The 19,239-nt window shown below is 38.6% G+C and overlaps 1 protein-coding gene across 9 annotated transcripts in view; it reads right to left on the bottom strand.

Annotated features, from left to right (window-relative positions):
• The window catches only part of LOC122659731 (DNA polymerase epsilon catalytic subunit A-like), an 84,736-nt gene that overhangs the window by 34,916 nt on the left and 30,581 nt on the right, over positions 1-19,239 (bottom strand). For 8 of the 9 annotated variants that reach the window (XR_006332541.1, XR_006332542.1, XR_006332543.1 and 5 more), the window contains 11 exons: positions 18,786-18,873; positions 18,594-18,674; positions 18,362-18,505; positions 7,778-7,873; positions 7,455-7,655; positions 2,576-2,630; positions 2,328-2,470; positions 1,798-2,249; positions 1,141-1,285; positions 859-1,056; positions 663-737 (listed from right to left, as the gene is read on the bottom strand). Coding sequence is in view for 6 of the 9 variants with exons in the window: in XM_043854853.1 (XP_043710788.1) it covers positions 663-737; positions 859-1,056; positions 1,141-1,285; positions 1,798-2,249; positions 2,328-2,470; positions 2,576-2,630; positions 7,455-7,655; positions 7,778-7,873; positions 18,362-18,505; positions 18,594-18,674; positions 18,786-18,873 (1,678 nt within the window). In the remaining 3 variants the exon portion in view is untranslated. The remainder of the gene's footprint in view (positions 1-662; positions 738-858; positions 1,057-1,140; positions 1,286-1,797; positions 2,250-2,327; positions 2,471-2,575; positions 2,631-7,454; positions 7,656-7,777; positions 7,874-18,361; positions 18,506-18,593; positions 18,675-18,785; positions 18,874-19,239) is intronic. The other variant, XM_043854861.1, reaches the window with a different exon arrangement.

Below are 19,239 nucleotides of genomic sequence, written 5' to 3'. Positions count from 1 at the left end.
ACCCCTTCTCTTCTGCACTTTGGAATGGTTTGCTGGCCAAGTGTTGACCTAGGAGAAGAAGAATTCTGCTCCTCGAGAGAGAATGGACCTGGGTTGACATCACATGTCCTTTGCAGGGGAATTCTGTGTCGGTGGGGAAATTAGCTTTAGGTACTGCTATCTCCCATATTTGGTTTGAGAGTAACCTTAGGTGGACCTCCAAGTCTAGATCCTTTTAGCAGATTTGGAACTCCATCATCTTTGAAATTAAATCCAAGATTTCTGGGTCTCCAGGACGTTGTGTTGACTCCCCTAGAAATAGGCTTATTGTAAATTCTTGGGGTCTCTCTCCCTATGTAAAGGCTGGGTTTTGTTTTTTGTATATTCGTTCTTCTCTTCATTGGTAATGAATTTTTTATTCACCCAAAAAAAAAATACTCACCTAAGTATCAACAATTTGCAATTATGCCCACGATACACAGTAAAATAGAATTATCACTGCATGTGATCACGAAAAACTAGACATTCACAAAATACCAAAAAGGAAGACACAAACATCATGACCTAAACCATGTAAAAAGGTCTGGAAAGTGTACAAGGCTATTAGAAGGCATGCAGGACATAGCCAAGTAAGCATTTTTATTTTGCAACCTCACCATACTCAATAGGTTAAGTATACATACCTCTACTTCTGGATCAGCAAGGTGTGCAGCAAGTTTCTTACTTCCAGCCCTAAATTCATCTTCATCAATTATTACCTATTAAGAAATCACAGAAAATAAATACGAAGCTCACACTATTGCCATTAATAGAGACAAGGAACCTAAAGGAATATAGTTGAACTTCAACAATGTTGTACCACACTACCACTACACATACCTCAATGAGATTGAAGCAAGGACGTCCATGAGGAAGAATTTTGTTGACACGCCTACCAGGAAATTCTTCAGTAATCGGTGCTTTAGAATTGAGGTAAAATATTTTGGGTATATTTATAGGAACCTTAAGCATGATTCCTTCAACAACAACCCATGCAAAAAATTGTCCAGGTTGTGAACTTGGAATGAGCTGTATTATCTGAACAAGAGAAGGTTGGGATTAAGAAGTAATAAAGTTAATACTCCAGACATTAGCTTACGGAATGTTAGAAAACCATGTAACCTGCCAGTACGAGTGCAAAAGCGCTAACTCAGGCCTCCGGAAAAATGAATTGAACTGGCCTCTGCCTTGGCCTTGTTTGTGGCTTATCTCAGCACCAGACAACTCAGAAATATCATTATTTTTGCATACTCTCTTTACACTGCCCCTGCAAAAGAAAAATGGTGCTAAGCAAAAGCTATTTGACAAGCAACCTTTATCTAGAAAGTTAATTGTTAATCCCATCCTCCAAAAATAGCTTACAAATGGCTCTATGCTGACCAAAAAAAAATAATAGAAAGCGAGCATCCCAATCCTAGCACATCTAGATTTATTTCCAAATCTGCATGGACTGAGAATGTCAGTACTGTCGAAACACACTACTATAAACAAGCTAGTAAAACCATAACATTATCTTCTGAACTTCAGTTTTGCAACGAGGAAATCTCAAAAAAGTTCAGAGCTAAATGTTTCTTAAAATTTTCAAAGCAATCCCAAGGCCTGCCAAGATGCACCACTAAAAACAGTTTCTGATATTTCAAGTTGCACCAACTACATTTTCGGCATATATTTAGAGTATGGTACTGAAGAGTAGCTTTGTAAATTCAGTTATCAGTAGAAGAGAGGGGGGGGGTTGGGCAAAAGCTCAACCTTCTTGACCAGGAATTAAAAATTCTGTACCTTTGCCTCTTTCTTTCCTCTCGAGTATCTTTCCATTTTCTCTTCTTTACTTCAAGCCACCCTTGGTAATCAACATTTTTGTCGATATTTTTAGCAGACATAACATCTTGATGAAACATCCCCTTTGTAGCATCAGTTTGTTGTTGTTGCAAAGAAATTAAGGTGCAAGATGTCTTAGCTAAATGTTTTTCTTTGTTAACGTCATAGTTACGAACAGTAGGTCGAGGTCCAATCATGGTAGAACTTCTGTTTAAATCTTCTATATCTTCAACATTTACACTATCCAATGCATGACTAGAGGTAAGAGCAGGAAAATCCCCTTGCTTGGTATTATCTTTGTTCAACGGGCTGAAAATATCATTTAGCTTGCGTTGGCGAAATTTGTCGTTCTTCTCACGGACCTTTTTATGCAGCCAATCAGGATGAATTACTCTTGGGACAGGGTTAGAAACCTGCGAAAATTCAATTTGTTTTCAGAGAACGGAAAATAGATATCTTCTGAATCGAGAAATTGTTCACAAGCTCTACACCTTTTGCATTGCTGCAGGTATTGTAATTATTTTCTGGATTGTTGAAGAAAGCCGTTGCTTGTAATAGGACCAATCGACAATGGATCGAATGCCGACATCTGATGAAATCTTGCACCACTTCCGCACATAGAACTTTGCAATTTCTGTGGGTAGGGAAGAGGAAAGAAAGGAAATGCAGAAACATTTAGCTTCCATTTTCCATGTATATGTATGTATATACCCAAAGACAAGGAAACATAGAATACTACCAGCATTAGTCTCAAATATAGCAACAGGAATAGCACGCTCACTTACTGGAGTGCCCTGTTCTCATTGAAACAAAATAACCATTGGTAAATCAAAGGATTAAAAAAAGAAAAAATTGGAAAGTAAAAAAGACACCTAAGATCTCAGAGTAGTTAACAGACAGGTTTGTAACAACGCTAACATGTGATGGTGATACACTAAAATGCATGATAAAATATTTCACTTACAAACAGTTTAAAATTCAAATATGCATTATTGCTCAGACACAACAGAGTTAACTACTTCGAAATGGGGGGGGGGGGAGGGGAGGGAATGTATGCAATATGAGTAAATTGTCTTCTCACTAAACTAGAAGGACATTTTTATGTTGCAAGCTTCTTGGAATAAGGTACAATTGCGAACAATGTTTTCACACATACTAGAACTAACAGTCAAACTGTTATATCTGTCAAACAATGGACCTGAATGACCTGGTCCTACCTCACAACAGTTGACTGGTCAAAGGATTCTGGCCTGAAAGCTAGGATGTTTTGGATCAATCAACTGGATCTATAGACCTTTAACAGTGGAAGAATAGTTCTTGTTACTAAGTTTCATAAATGTTAATTCAAGGCCTAATGCTGAAGACTCAACCCAAGACCACCTCAACATGTGCAAGAAGAAGAAAGCAAATAGGATGATTATATAGCATATACTCTTATTGGACGTCATGTTAATAAATATGAAAGGAAACAAGAAATACCCAAGTATGTAGAAAAACTCTTAAGCAAGTTTTCCCATGCGGCACCGGAAGAACTTCCAGATAATTTACCTCCAATGCATGACATCCAACACCGAATTGATTTAATAACCGGGTGCCACTTTACCTAATTTGCCACATTATAGGACAAGCCCAACTGAGCATGCCAAGCTTCAAAAACAAGTAGAAGGGCTTCTCAAAGGGTATATTCAAGAAAGCATGAGTCCTTGTGCAGTCCCAGTTCTTCTGTCTCCTAAGAAAGATGGGACTTGGAGAACGTGTGTGGATACCCGTGCTATTAATAAGATTACAATTGAATATTGGTTTCCTATACCTAGGCTTGATGACATGCTAGATATGTTTCATAGTGCTGTTTTTTAAGATTGATCTTAGAAGCAGGTACCATGATATTCGCATCCAAGTCGGTGATGAGTGGAAAACCGCTCTTAAGAACCTAGAAGGATTATATGTAGGGTTTAAAGTATCGGTGTGTATCGTACCGTATCGGCCAAAATGTCTCAGTATCGGTCCGTGTCGATACGATACATACCGATACGTATCTTTTTTTTTTTTAAAAACAATGTAACGAGTATCGACTGTATCGATATGTCTCGACCGATACATGTCGATACGATACGATACGGTCAATACGTATCGATACAGTCAATACATACTATTTTTAATTTTTTACTAATTTTTTAAATGTATCGGTACGTATCGATATGTACGGGTATGTATTGATACACATGCCTTTTTTCATATTTTATACCAAATACGAACCAAAACCCCAAAAAAAAATTTCGGCCCAACCGTCCATGTCACGAACTAAATCTTAACTTTTTCTCCCTTCAGGTCAGATCCACATCGCATTTGAATCCTTAGAATACAAGACATACTCAACACTTGAAGGGAAAAGGTAGGTTTTTTTCAAAAAACTTAATCTTTTGCTTCAAATCTTGCATTTTAGTTCTTTTTTTTTTGCTAAGGTTCAACTTACTATTAGATGCATGCTTTGTATACATTTGCAAAGATTTGAACTCAAATCCACCATTTTTCACCCAAAACCGAAAATGGCTTCCTTAAGGGTCATTATTGTGCTTATGTTCGGTCAGTACACAAAATCATCCTAGTTGTTCTTATTCTTGAAGACCCTTACAGACATGAGTTTGATCCACCCCGACATTCTTCATGGCAATAGAGTGACTCTACATGTAAGAAATCTCATCTTTTATAACAATTTAGAAGTGTCGCACTTGTCTGGTTATACATTACTCACAATTCTTAGTGTATATGCATGATATATGACATATATTGCTTGTTTATATTGTTTTTTGTGTCCAAAAATGTATTTCCATGTGTATTTTGATCATTTTCATGCATTTATGCACCGATCGATACGTATCTCCGATACGATACGATACGTCTCTTAAAATCGTCCGCCCGATACGATACCCGATATCGATACTTTAAACCTTGATTATATGAATGACTTGTTATGTCATTTGGATTATCCAATGCACCCGGTACTTTTATGAGACTCCTAAATCAAGTCCTCAGAAATTTATTGGAAAATTTGTGGTTGTATATTTCGATGGTATTTTTATTTTTAGCTCTTCTTGTGATGAACATACTAACCATTTGCGTTAAGTTTTCCAAGTATTGCGAGAAGAGAAGCTATACATCAACCTCAAGAAATTTTGTTTTATGACCGATAATGTAGTCTTCTTAAGCTCTATTGTTTCATTTCAAGGAGCTAAGGTTCATCAAGAGAAGGTGAAGGAAATTGTGGAATGGCCAACACTTCAATCCCTAACCGAAGTGAGAAATTTTTTCGGTTTGGCTACCTTTTACATATTGGACTAAAGAAGCCAATAGAAGTTTTGAATTGATTAAGAAAAAATTGGCCAAGGCTGCAATCCTTGCTTTGCCTAATTTTAATGAAATATTTGATGATCAGTGTGATGCCTATCATGTAGGTATTGGAGCCATTTTGAGCCAAAAGGGTAATCACATACCTTACTGCAGTAAAAAACATAATGAGGCCAAAAAATGTTATTCTACATATGATCATAAATTTTATGCCGTTGTGTAAGCATTACAATTTTGGCCTCATTGTTTGATTCACAAAGAGTGTGTCTTGTATACCGATCATGAGGCTCTTAAATTTTTGAATACACAAGAAACTCAATTAAAGACATAACAAATGGGCTTCTTACCTTCAAGAATTTAGTTTTGTTTCCATCACAAATTCGGCTCAATGAATAGAGTAGTCAATGCTCCAAGTCATAAATCATGAAATTATTGGGTTTGAAATTTTACCGGAAAAGTACAAGACCGACGAATACTTTGGAAAGTTTGAGATTGAAATAATGATGATTTCTCTATTATAGATGGCTACTTATTCAAAAGAAATCAACTATGCCTACCTGATGGATCCCTAAGACTTCGAGTCATCTCCGAAGACCCTAATCCATGAGCAACGTACCACTGAAGATTGCGAAGCCGTTCCTTCGAATGCACAACATATGTATCCCAGGACATGTTATGGACTTATGGGACCAATTGGTCTCATAGTCCATTACTGCCCAATGATAAGCCCCATCATCAACTTGTCCAAGATATCCCAATCTACGGAAGGGCTCACCGAGAGTGTAAGAATGTGGAGCCGGCACACATGGCTGGGATGGATACCCGAAGATACTGTCGACAAGAGATGACCCAGCACCTGACCCATCCCCATATCCATATGTAGCAGCAGATGTATCATGACCACTCCCATATCCACCCCCATACGGTCCATACCCAGCATGTGATGCTGATCCAACGCTCTCGAAGCCACTATCATGATGTTGTGCTGGACTAGGGGTCTCTGCTATGAAGGATGGCGTGCGCCAATATATAAATCCATAAATTTACTAAAAAAGTACCCAAAAAAATGAGTTTTTAGGTTTGAAACACTATTACCTTCTTCAAGAGATGATGAAATTGGAGAAGAAGATCCAAATCCAAGCTTAATGTAGCAAGATTGTGGAGAAATTGCAGCAAAATGCAAAAAACCACCTCAAAAATGGACTCAAGGGTTAAAACCACCAACTCCCAGTAAGCTTCTGTCAACTTTTGAAGAGAAATGAGGTATTTCGGTCGAAACCTTGGATTTTCTATCCTTGGTTCCTTTTGGTTCGACCAGGTTTCGACCGAAACTACTGTTTCGGTCGAAACCTGGCTGAAACAATCGAAACCTGGTCGAGTTCATGGATTTTTTTTAATTCCCTCCCTAACTCGACTCGGAACCTGGCGAAACCGAGTTGTCTTGGAGGTTTCGACAAGTTTCGGTCGAGTTTTGCTTCTATGGTAGAGATACTACCTCCCATAATTTTTCGAGATCTACACGGTGGTGGCCTCAGTTTTCTGGTTTGAAGCTTCTGTGCAAAAGATATCACTGTTTGGTCACTGGACGTAGGCCATTATGCCGAACGACGTATATGTTTGTCATGTGGTGTGTATGTTGCTATATTGAAGTGATTTGATTGCAGGGTGGATGTGGTATTTCCCATCTATTTTTTATTTGAGATAAACTCCTTTTAGTATTTGTGGAGAAAAATTACAGTTAAGTCATCAATCCTCATCTGCTTTGTTCAAGGTGTATGAAAGAAATTGAAAATGAAAAATAGATAAGGTAGAATTAAGGGAGTAAGACGCTGTTATATTGTATAGAGAACATATCTAGTCAGCATATGGACTGGAGTAGCTATGTTGTTTAAAAGTGCCTGAATCCAAAGTCCAAAACAAGCTAGTTCTAGCATCCCTTGCATATAATTTTATGGAGAGAGGGTTCCCTACACTGCCCAAGTGCAGTTTCAGGCGAATGAGGGAACCCCATTTGGAATCTGACAATAGGGGGAAGGGCATCTATGGCATATCACCCCCACATGAACAGTGATATGTGAGAGGGTGTGCAATTTCATTTTTGAGCTGGTGTTGTGCACAACTTTTACCCAATTTATGCATATAATTAAAACAAACTCTATAATTTGGTAAGAATGCATGTGAGGAAACTAGGTACTCAATGATGTACATGTAGACATAGATGCAGGTACAAACATGGTCTTCATCTGAAAGAGAAAAAAAAAAAAAGCAAATACCTGTGGGTCGCGTGCAACTATATATTGACAACGTAGACCCTTGTCTTTAACCATTGCATCACCAAGAAAATCAGCAAGTCGTTTTGCAGTAGTCACAGCACAGGATTTTTGCACTCCATAGTCAACCAAGGATTTACTCATGGTACTTGACTCAGAAATATAATCAAGCAACTCGCTATCAGCAATATCACTACCTTGACTCTAAAAAAATAAATGTTAACAATGAGTTTTCTCCTCATTATAGATGACAGTAACATCTAAAGCTTAGAAAGGAAAACAGAACTTCAGAAAGTTATGCTTCAAACCAAAACAATTTTACGTACATCGAGAAGATCAAGCCAGCGGTTTGCAACAGAAGCAACTGCAGCATAGCATTCTTCCAAGGTTCCTCCATGGAGAAACTTGTCAAAAACCTCAGCCTGCAGAGAAGAGAAACCATTCAACTTCCATGATCAATTTGAAGAATAATGGGGAAAAATATTTGATGGCTGGAGTAATACTACACAAAAAGTCTGCAACCACATTACCAGCAAACCTAATCAGCTAATAAGGGCTTTATCTGGATATTTGAAACCTTTAACTTGTAATAGGGAGCTTTAGTCAATCTAGATAGCTCTCCAAACCTGTCAAAAAATGATTCTGCACCAAAGCCTACCACTCCACCTTTTTTTTGGAGTGGGGGCAGGTAGACCATTTGCACCCTTATTTCATTTTCTGTATGAACGTACAATGGTCCAGTTGAAATTCATGAATTTCATTCCATCAATAACAGATAACTGAGGTGGATTCACTTTTTATTTCCAAATTTAAAGAAACGTGGCAAAGGGATGATAAAGATCCAACAGGGTGAAAAGGAAAAAGGTGACTTTCTTTTTGCCGGATCTTTCTAATGCATTGAATAGGTTAGAACGGTTGACATGAGTCAAGTTATACCATATTAGTTGCTTTCTTGGAATCACCCCAAGAATCAGAAAGATCTTTAAATTCCAGTCCAGACGTGGCCAAGAAAGGCTCAGTTCAACTAGTCGTTTGTTCTTTATTTCTGGTCAGATTTATTAGTTGTTGGTCCAGTACAAGTTGGTTAAGTTCTGGTACAGTTGGGTCATTTGTTTTAACTTTTAAGTACTTTATGAATGCAATCCAACAGATGTGACTTAACCTACTGGATGGTCCAGATTATAAGTTATTAGGGGCAACACATTAATATTTTAACAGGGTGCTTTTTGTTGTCACGGAAGTGGAGAACTTAGAAGTTGTAACCTTCTTTTGATTGCCCCTTGTCTTATTCTCAAAAGTTCTTTAAATCAAGGGTAAAAAGGAATTTTTACCATTATATCACTATCAAGAGTTGTCATTGTCTCGCACACTTTTCGAGTTGCTGTGTGAAATGACAGATATTACCCTCATTGGAAGAAAAAAAGTGTTAAACTAAAAAGGCAAAAAAGTAAGGTTACAACTTCTTTTTTACCTAGCTTGGTTACAACAAGATTTTCCCATTTTAAAATGTTGTAGCGACCAAAGCAGTTAATTGAGAATTTTCAGAAATACAGAACATGACTGAGATTTGGGATTTTTTTAGCAGCTCCAGTTCTGAATTGTTTCTCTTGGATTTCCCTTCGCCAATTCTATTTCACACTATCAGTAGACCACCAGTTGGGAAGATGGTTCGTTAAAAGTTTTAGTGGTTAGTTCTCTTACAATCTTCTTACCAGGTTAGAATTGAAACTAATTTTGACTGTTGGGTTGTTATGTGGATTCTATTTTGTTTCCAGCAGGTACATGACTAGCTGGAGGTAGTATGGATTTATAGTAAGGGTTCGTTTCAGTCAAGGTTAGTCCAACTGTCCAAGTCTTCATAGGAGTCGATTTATGTTCAGGTCTGTATAAAGGGCTGTAGACTATTTTTAGAGTGGAATTATAACCCCCTCTCAGCTATCTGAGTTCATTGCACTAGAAAGTGGATCCTTCTAACTCAGGTGGATTTCTGGAAGAGCCTTCTTTAAGTGTGTTGATATACATTGTTGTAGCCCTAACTTAACAGATCGAGCTTTTGGGATAAGTGATTGTGACATGGCATCAAAGCCAAAGGGCCAGGTGTTTGATCCTTGGTAAGTGCGAGTAGTTTGTATTATGTGTTGTTGTGCCCCTTGGTGCTACGTGCTGGCGCCACCACTTGATGGTGTCACAAGCAGAGTCGTGTGTGTCGGCGGCGGCCGGGGGGGCGCTAGTGTGGGGTTGTTGATCTGTGTTGACATACATCATTGTAACAGCTCGAGCTTTTGGGAAATGATTGTAACAAGCGTAATAGGGAAAAAAATTCTTTGGGAGAGAGAGAAGACAAAGGGTGGAGGGGAAGGAGAATAGCTGGAAATGAAGAGAGGGAAAAGGGGGGAGAGAGAGAGATGAAGTGATATCTACTATATGGTTGGTCTACTCATGCCATAAATTGCAGATTTTTACCCTTGCAAAGTCTCAGCTGGAGAAATCAGGCCAAATATATGCATGTGAATATGGTTCCTCTCCATTTGCGTATCACCCTTTCTTTGGGATCACAATGATCTTTTGTTCTCCGTTAAGCAACCATACCAATCCCATCTCCAGCTTTTAAGCCCCTTTTTTCCTTCTTCAAAACCATCCTCAACCAGAACCAACTCATCATTCGTAGGAAGAATTCACCAAAACCTAGCAACCTGACCACGATAAATCTTAGCTGACTGGGTTCTTTAAACCCAAAATCCACTTTTCACTTTGATAATTACCACAAAAGCTCCAACCGTATCATATAAAAAACCATGAGAAACTTGGTAATGAAGATGACTTAACCTACAAAGAAGTGTTAGGCCGCAACTCAAAGAGACAGGAGAACTGCTACTTAAAAACCATATTTAAAGAACTTCAATAACTTAAGATCAAAGGGTCTGATCACCCTCAAATTCTTGTCGAATGAATATCTAATGGGGTGGAATGAATCCCCAAAATATGATAGTAATCTGATGGTTAGATTTGGCTATGCAGAATATACTTCAGAAATAGCAAGTTTTGTAACAGAATTTTAGGAACTTCAGTAACTTTCAATTCAATGGTTAGATCACAACTAAAATTGGACTGTATGTTCCCTACGGAGGGGAGACAAACCTTCCAAGGATCAGCACAATCCAAGGGCTAGATATCCCTAGGTGAGAACTCTTATATGCAGCAGGAATGCACCAAAAAACAGAGGTACTGCCAGGTTTTAAAACAGCAACCAACCGAGTTTAAAAAAATTCAAAAATCTCCCCAATGAACAGGGTGATGAAACCTTAGTAATCCCACAGAAAATTAAAAGAAGAAACCAAATAACAGAGGCTGTACTTACTTGCAACTGTAGGGAAGAAAAAGAGGACTAGGTGATGCAGATTCATCACCAAACTGGGCGTCTTTGCTTAGGAATAAGCCTAGGGTTGGGTTATATACACGTTGGGCCTTTGATCCCATGGGTTTTCAATGTAATAGGTCACTTTAATGGACCTAAAGTATGGGTAATAGGGTTGCATACAGGATTAGTTGGTTTAGTTCCATACTTTGTTTTATTTTGGTGTTTTTGTTTACAAATTGAACCGGTTCAACCAATGGTCCAATTTAAGTGATTTTAGTAGTTTCCTTTTAAGCGTTTAGTGGGGCTGGATTAGGACTCTGTTTTGAGTCTATTTTAGTTTCCTAGTCAGTTTAAGTTACCTAATAGGTTAAGGATTGGTTTAGTCCTTTCCTTTTTAGTGTAGGAGTCTATTTTTGAGTCTATTATATAAGGTTGTAAGGGGGGCAAGTATGGTACACAAATTTTGATTAATGAAAAGCTTTTTGCTGCTCTTCTTCTCCATTGAAGATTTTTGTCTTGTGTTTGATCAAGGCAGGTGGGATTGGTGTTTGATGCAATCGACACCTTATGGTGTGAAGCCCTGGTGGTTCCCTTAAAGCTCTACTTTCAAGTTCTGATTTTTATTCAAGTTTTCACCATCAAACAAGCTGCTGCCAAGGAATTTCTGCAGCAACAGTGAGTATGAATCATCCCCATCCCCAACAATTCTTCATCTAATCCTTTCACAGCCCAAACCCGAAGATTTCCCATTTTGCTTTTCAATTTTCCCAAGACCTAAACACTGTCAAGACCCTTCCAGCCATCCACGAAACCCCATCTTTGGATCGAATACTCCCCTGCCCCCTTGGAGAACTCAATCCAAGTTGCAACCCATTCCTCCCACTAAAACCCTAGCAAACCCTTTCTCCATTAGTTTCCCCAAAACACTAAACTTCACCCAGCCATACCGAACCATCAATTCTGTCCCATATCAGGATCGAACCATCCCTACACCTACTAGGAAACTCGATCCAAACCTGGTCCGTAACTAACCACTCTAACCCTAGAAATCATCACTTTCCCTCTTTTCGAAAACCTAAAACCCTAACCCTAAACCTTGCTGTCGATCCATTCCAGATCAATTCCATCCATCAAAACTTAACGTAACCTTCACTGGAAGACTCCCCTACATCAACTTGACCTAACCCTACCATCAAACCCTAACCCTAATTTGACCAAAAACCCTATTTTTTGACCTACCCGAATTAATGTTCATAGCAGATCCTGGTTGTCTGGCTTCTAGTTGGCCTTCTACCAATCTAGAACTACATTACTAGGAGAAGCTATGATCAGATTTCCCACGATCTTAACCAGAATCCCTCCAGTCGGCTCAAACTCTCGCTGAGGAGGCTCTCTCACAATAGCAGAACCTGTTTCTCACAGCTCCATATAGCAAAAAGCAAATAAACTTTATTCATAAAATCGTTGGGAGCTTTTTGTGGCTCAAACAAAGATAAATAGAGTTAAGTTAATGTCTCATACTCTAAGAAGGAAAGTAAAAAAACATAACCAATCGACCAATCGCCTTCCTCTTCTTCCCAACCAGTCGACCTGTCGTCATCCCTTGCCAGTCTCCTATGCTCCCCAGACTGTCCATGCCTCCTCCCCTTCCCCTCCCTCTGCGCCTGTTTTTCTCCTCTGATTTCTCCCAAACCAGTCCCTTCGAGCCTAGGGATTACCCCCTTTCTCAAAGGGCTAACCAAGTCTTTTCTGGGCCCTCGATCTTCCCTTTCCCCAACCTTACCCTTCCCTAACGCAAACCCTGTGGGCCCTTCTACTTCCTTGCCCATTCCCTCTCTAGCCCAGCCCACCACCCATTCCTCTTTGGCTAATCTAGCTGGGCCTAATGGACGAACTCCTTCTTGTCATTTGACTCGTTCCTCTAACCCCTCTGTTTCCCAGTCTAATGCCCCCCGTTCGTGTCTTTCACCGTCGTAACCCAAGGATCCGTCCCTACATTGCCTATTCCCTTCCTTACACGGAGAAGGTTTTGCCTCTGAGCTTGGATATTAGAAATCATGCCCTCGGTCGCATGCCCACGGATCCAGGATAGAGTGACTTCGTTGAGGATGGCTTTGATTGTCTTTCGAAGGCCAGGCTTTTTTTCCTTTTTGTAGAAAACCTAGGACCTGTAACCAGTAACTTTAGAGAGGAGAAAAAAGAGAAGAGAAGATAGAAGAAGACTGCAATAGATTATCGCACCAGTCAATGTTCCTTTTTTATAATAGCCTTGGACAGATTACACACTTAAAATAGAACTCTAGTCTAACTAGGAAAGGAACTAAACTAGGAAACTAAATAACTATGTCACGTTGGACACACCCCAACTGACTCATATTTCAACACTCCCCTTCAAGCTGGAGTATACATATATCAAAAGAAAGCTCCAGCTTGGACCAATAAGAAATAGAAAAAATAAATGTTACACCAATCTTGAATAGTAGCCGTAGACTACAGTGAGCACAGAGAGAACTCCAATCAACCACCATAACGCACACACTCCACACGTTCCAACACTCCCCCTCAAGTTGGCGCATAGAAAGCACACATGCCCAACTTAAACGAAATAGAACGAAGCAGCTTTCCAAATTGTCGCCGCAATGTCTGGCAGTAAGTATCCACTTGTAGTACTTAGATTTGACATATGGGCGAATGGATGACGCTCCCAAATAATCCTGGACAGTTAAATCTTCAAGAACCGGAGATAATTGATCTTCAAAACTCGAACAGACTTGATCATCAAATCGGGATAGATTGGTTCTGCAAAGCCTGAGAAGAATTGTTCTTCAAAATAAAGAGAAGCCCCGATCTTAATAAAGGCAGGGAAAAAAAAAAGGCAGACACAATCTTCCAAAAAAGGCAGCTTTCATCAATCTTTAATAGCTATCTAGTGATGAATCTCAGATCTACAGAGTGACAAAATATTGAAGATAAACAAATAGGGCAGCAAACATCGAAAAAACTTGAATCAACCCAATTGTAAATCCAATCCTCAAATAGGCAACCAAATAAGATCCCAAAATATCTTCAATACTTCAATCTCCCCCTCACGGCAAATACAACCCAATAACTAAAGATAACCAATGGCAATGATGGAAAAAAACTGGTCTTCAATGTTTTGCACACATTTTGCAATGTCTGCAAGTTTCTGCAGGTTCTGCAATGGAATTGTACATAATCCCCCCCCCACACGTGTAGTAGTACACTGTACACGGGGACAAGTAATGGAGATGATGTAAGGGATAATGGCAAAAAGTGTAATTTTCCAAAGGTGCTATGGGTAATTAAAAAGGAAGGAATGGCAAAATTATAATTTACCAGAAATTTCCAAAGGTGTTATGGGTAAATACCAAAGGCATGGGATATGAAGGGAATTAGAATTATTGCAAGGGGATGGCAGAATTGTAAATAACACAAAGTTGAAAAAGGGATGGCAATCTGGTAAATATGGTGAACATTATAGGATTCCTTTGAAAGAAACAAAGAGGGCCGTAGAGTCAAGGAGTAAATAATTTCAAAAGGTAAGGACAAAGCTGGAATTTGGTTGAAATCCACTTTTAAACACCATCCAAGCCAAAGGGTAAACTTGGATTGATAAGAGAAAAAGAGAGGGGCATATGAGAAAATATGTGAATTAAACGAAAAATAAGAAAGTCGTGGAGAAGGGGAAGTCAACAAGAGGTAACGTGACTGTCTTCTTCTCCTTGACAGTCACGCAACCAGCAAAGCAAACATATTGCGAGAAAACCAACTCAAAAAAGAAACCCATTCGGAATAGGAAACCTGAGAATCGAAGAATAGCAGTGGTCTCCCATCTCCAGCGTGAACCAGAGGTGGAAACCTGGGAATCGACCATACCAATATCACTTCAGAAGGCTCTGGTAGTTCAATTTGAAGGTCGAAGATTAAGCAAAACACTGCAACTCCAATCTGGCTGTGGGGCTCAGAACCAGATCTGAGTTCCAACTGGTTTCTCACAACAAAAGTGGATTACACTTTGGAAGGGGAACATCAGCGATAAATATTTGACTCAGTTGATGGATGGTGGAAGAACAGCTTCAATCGAACCAGCAGCAACAAAATACCAGCAAAGAATCGATACCACCAGAAATCAATTGCCAACAACAGAGAACAAGAGCCCTTCCAGCAACTAAGCCAAGCAACATTCAGCAACACGATAATCAGAGATATTCAAACATCAACAATGGAACCAGCAGTAGCAAATCAACGGTGGAACCAGCAGTAGCAAACCAGAGTAAAATCTTTGGCGGATAATTGCAGAAAATCCCAAATAAACATTAGCAGAAAAATAATTCAGCACCAGCTGTATATGAAAGCTATACGAGATTACGAACTCAGTACATGAAACCCTAGTTCTTCTCCTTCTATGAAGTATGAACTAGGGTTTTCTTCTTCAAACCAGAAACCCAAACCGACTCTCAAAATGGCAATCACGAATAGGAACAAGTACTGGTTACAACAGCTCTGATACCATGTAGAAAACCTAGGACCTTTAACCAGTAACTTTAGAGAGGAGAAAATAGAGAAGAGAAGATGGAAGAAGACTGTGCGATAGATTACCGCTCCAGCCAATGTTCCTTTATTAATAGCCTTGGACAGATTACATACTTAAAATAGAACTCCAGTCTAACTAGGAAAGGAACTAAACTAGGAAACTAAATAACTATATCACATTGGACACACCCCAACTGACTCATATCTCAACACTTTTCTTTAGAGTGCTAATTTTGTTGGGGCTCTTGCCCTCTTTTTGTTTGTCCTTGCCCTTTTTGGCAGGGCCTTGTTTTTGGCTCGTGCTTGTATGTTCCCTCTCCCTCCCCCCTTTTTTCTTTCCTTTGGTACTGAATATTTTATTCATCCAAAAAAAAAACCATAATAGCAAACCGAAACAGAGTTTTAAAACTATCCTAACTCCTATCATGGACTACTTAAGTCTTAAAGTGCTTTTAAGGCCTAGCCCACTACTTGCAATAAAACAGAAATAAAAGGTTACACACCAACTAAAGCCCATCCACGATCTGGTTTATTGCTGGACCAGAAACCTGGAACAGAACGGCTAAACTGGTTAAAAGAATGAACTGCAAGCTGAATCCAGGACTGAGTTAACAACTGAATCTGTGTTTCAACTACTTCTTCTTACTCTGGTATTTTTTAAAGTACCTATCCTGCTGCTGATCTGCATCACTTGGTTTCTACAAGTTGCACCAAATCTTATTTTTCAAGTTTTGACCAAATTCTGAGGCATAAAAAGTAGTTTCTAGAATGTTCCCTTAAAATCCTATTTCAAAATCATATTCTGGATTCCAAGATTATTTATTTCTTCTATAATTTTATTTTTTCCTTTTAAACCTGTTTCTTGACAGTCAGAAGGATACTTGCTCAGTCTTCATGGTTACTTCTTGTTGTACTTTGTATAAAAACTTTCTGAATTTAGTTTCTCTGTATTGGGAATTTCTATCCATTCTACCATGTAAATGAAGTCACACATAAAGGGACACAGCCTGCTCGGCTGCTCTAACTGCCTCATTCTTGCCCTTCTCTTCTCCTCTCTTCCTCCTCCCCAACATTAAATCTAAAATTATATTTTGAAACCAAACCTCAACCAGGTTACCATCGGATCCAAAATAAATTACGGCTGTCATATTTCTTGAAATTTCTTTTAACTTCAAACAACCGGGTCTAGAAATCCGTATTACTTTTTAGTTTCTTAGGAAGTGCGAGTGATACTTCCGAATCATGATTCCCTGATTGGTTTTTATTAGATAAATGCAAAATAAGAACTCTTCCATCGTCAATTATATCCCCATCCTTCACTAAAACACAGTGATCTTCACTTTTACAATATCTAAAGCAATATCAGTTACTACATTTCCTAGCTTCACAGAAACATTGACCCTAAAAGCACAAACCTATTATTTTGACAAAATCAGAAACAAATATACAAATAATGTAACAAATCCGTTCAAGTTTTACAATTATATTGGTTTTGTTTAGTTACCTAATTGCACTTTAAACTAAAATGAATTTGATCATGGACATAAAGTGGTGTCGTCAGATACACATCCATAGGGTAAAACAACAACAACTAAGCCTTATCCCAATTCCCAACTAAATGGGGTCAGCTACATGGATCCGTGCAAAGCCAAAGAAAATAAAAAATAGAAGTACAAAGGAAGGAATATAGTAACATCAATAACAACCCAGCAAAAACTCACCTAAATGGGGTCAGCTACATGATTTCTTGCCCTCCACTCACCTCTATTCGAGGTCATACTTGATACAAGGCCAATGCTACGCATGTCTTTTCTCACTACTTCTCCTAGGGTCATTTTTGGCCAGCCCCTACCTCTGTTGGTTCCTTCAATCTGGATCAGATTACTCCTCCGAACTGGGGCATCCTAAGGGCTCCTTTGAACATGGCCATGCCACCTCAAACGACTTTCTCACAGCTTATCAAGTATCGGGGCAACTCCCAACTCAGCTCTAATATGATCCTTCTTTACTTTATCCTTCCTTGTTTTACCGCACATCCATCTCAACATCCTCATTTCTACTACACTTCGTTTATCTATATCCCATTTCTTAACTGCCCAGCATTCCGTCCCATACAATATAGCCAGTCGTATGACTGTCCTACTGAATTTTCCTTTAAGTTTTAAAGGAATACGACAATAACACAACACTCTAGACGCACCTCTCCCCTTCATCCATCCTATTTTAATTCTGTGAGAAACATCATCCTCTATACCACCTTCTTTATTAAAGATTGACCCCACATATCTAAAATAATCACTTTGAGGTATTTCTCTATCCTCAATATTCAACATTTCATTATCCGTCTTAGTGGAGCTAAAGTTACACAGCATATACTCCATCTTCGGTCTACTTATCTTAAAACCTCTTGAATTCAGGGTTGATCTCCATAGCTCCAACTTAGCATTAATCCCTGCTTTTGTTTCATCCAACAAGCCATCAGCAAAAAGCATACACCACGGAACCTCCTCTTGAATGTTCTTGGTTAAGTCATCCATGATAATTACAAACAAATAAGGGCTTAGAGTTGATCCTTGATTTAATTCAACTGATGTCGGAAAATCACTACCTTGACATCCATAGGGTAGATCAATGAAAATAATGGTTTCTAGTAACTCACCACTAATGGTATAGCAGTTGAAATTTTGAAAGATTAGTTCTAAGTGAGTTTCGATCCATCTTTGGTAGAATGCATACAATAACTTTAACTACTGCGCACTGTAATTTTGACTTTACAGTAATTTTCACTACTGCGTAAAGCAATCTTATTTTGGTTGATTGATCTTGATGTGGCATTATTGAATGAATCATGCATCTTTAAATTTAAAAGTTACATTCAAGGTTTTAAGCTCAAAATTTTGTAACTTCCACAAATCTGAAATGGAAAAACTGTCCTAGTTCTGTAATAACCATAAAAAATAGGTAAATACCACTCCATCACAGGAACAACAAAGTATACCTGGAAAACTTTAATGAGCTTCAGCTCACCCCTACGCTTGATTTCAAAACCTTTAAGCTCTGCAAGGGTTCCATCATCATTAAAAACAGCATATCTCTTCTTAATTAAAATGCCCTCTTCCTTTGAAGCAGGAAGTATCATTGCCTATGAACCAAAGAGGAAAACAAATAATCACCATGAAATGGATGAAGAAAAATTAAAACTGAACACCGTTATGCTTCACAATGTTCACCTTGTATGGTCCATCCACCTCAAACTCAATGGAGCATTCGCTATGTGTTTCATATGTCTTATGAATAGGATCTTTGAGTGTCTGATCAGAAGCAGGAGTTTTAAAATAGTGATAGACTACCAAAGCTAATTTTATTACATAGAAACATACCACCACAGTATTCTTAGAAGAATGAGTAGATGCACTGCTAACCTGGTATTGATCGTTTGTATTGTTTCTTGCCACATCAACATTAAGCATAACGCAAGGGTATGAGATCGTCAATTTTCTTTTCAAGTCTCTGGAAATATTAGTTTCAATAAAGATGATCAGCGACATCATAACTGTCATACATAAGTTTTAAATCAAACTATAATTAATCAAAGTTCGAGGACAACAGTTTGTATGTAATTTGTACTCCTTCCATTGCACAATGACTGTCTTCTCTTGGGTTTCTCAGGGTCCTATAATGCTTGTCCATTACAGAAATCAATTTTCTGGAATTCTTATACACTTTCCTAACATAACTGATTTTGCCTTGTAATTAAAGTATTCCTCAAAATTTGCCTTTGTACATACCGTCAGATTTGGGATTCCATCTTTTTTGAAGTCAATAGCAAAGTTTCTAGGTCCTCCCCTAGTTTTATTACCTCCCCAAGGAACAGAC

This window comes from Telopea speciosissima, chromosome 1 (genome assembly GCF_018873765.1).
Source record: "Telopea speciosissima isolate NSW1024214 ecotype Mountain lineage chromosome 1, Tspe_v1, whole genome shotgun sequence".
NCBI classification, from domain to species: Eukaryota; Viridiplantae; Streptophyta; class Magnoliopsida; order Proteales; family Proteaceae; genus Telopea; species Telopea speciosissima.
The sequence above is the reverse complement of the archived record's forward strand: the minus strand, read 5'-3'. Positions and strand labels throughout refer to the sequence as shown.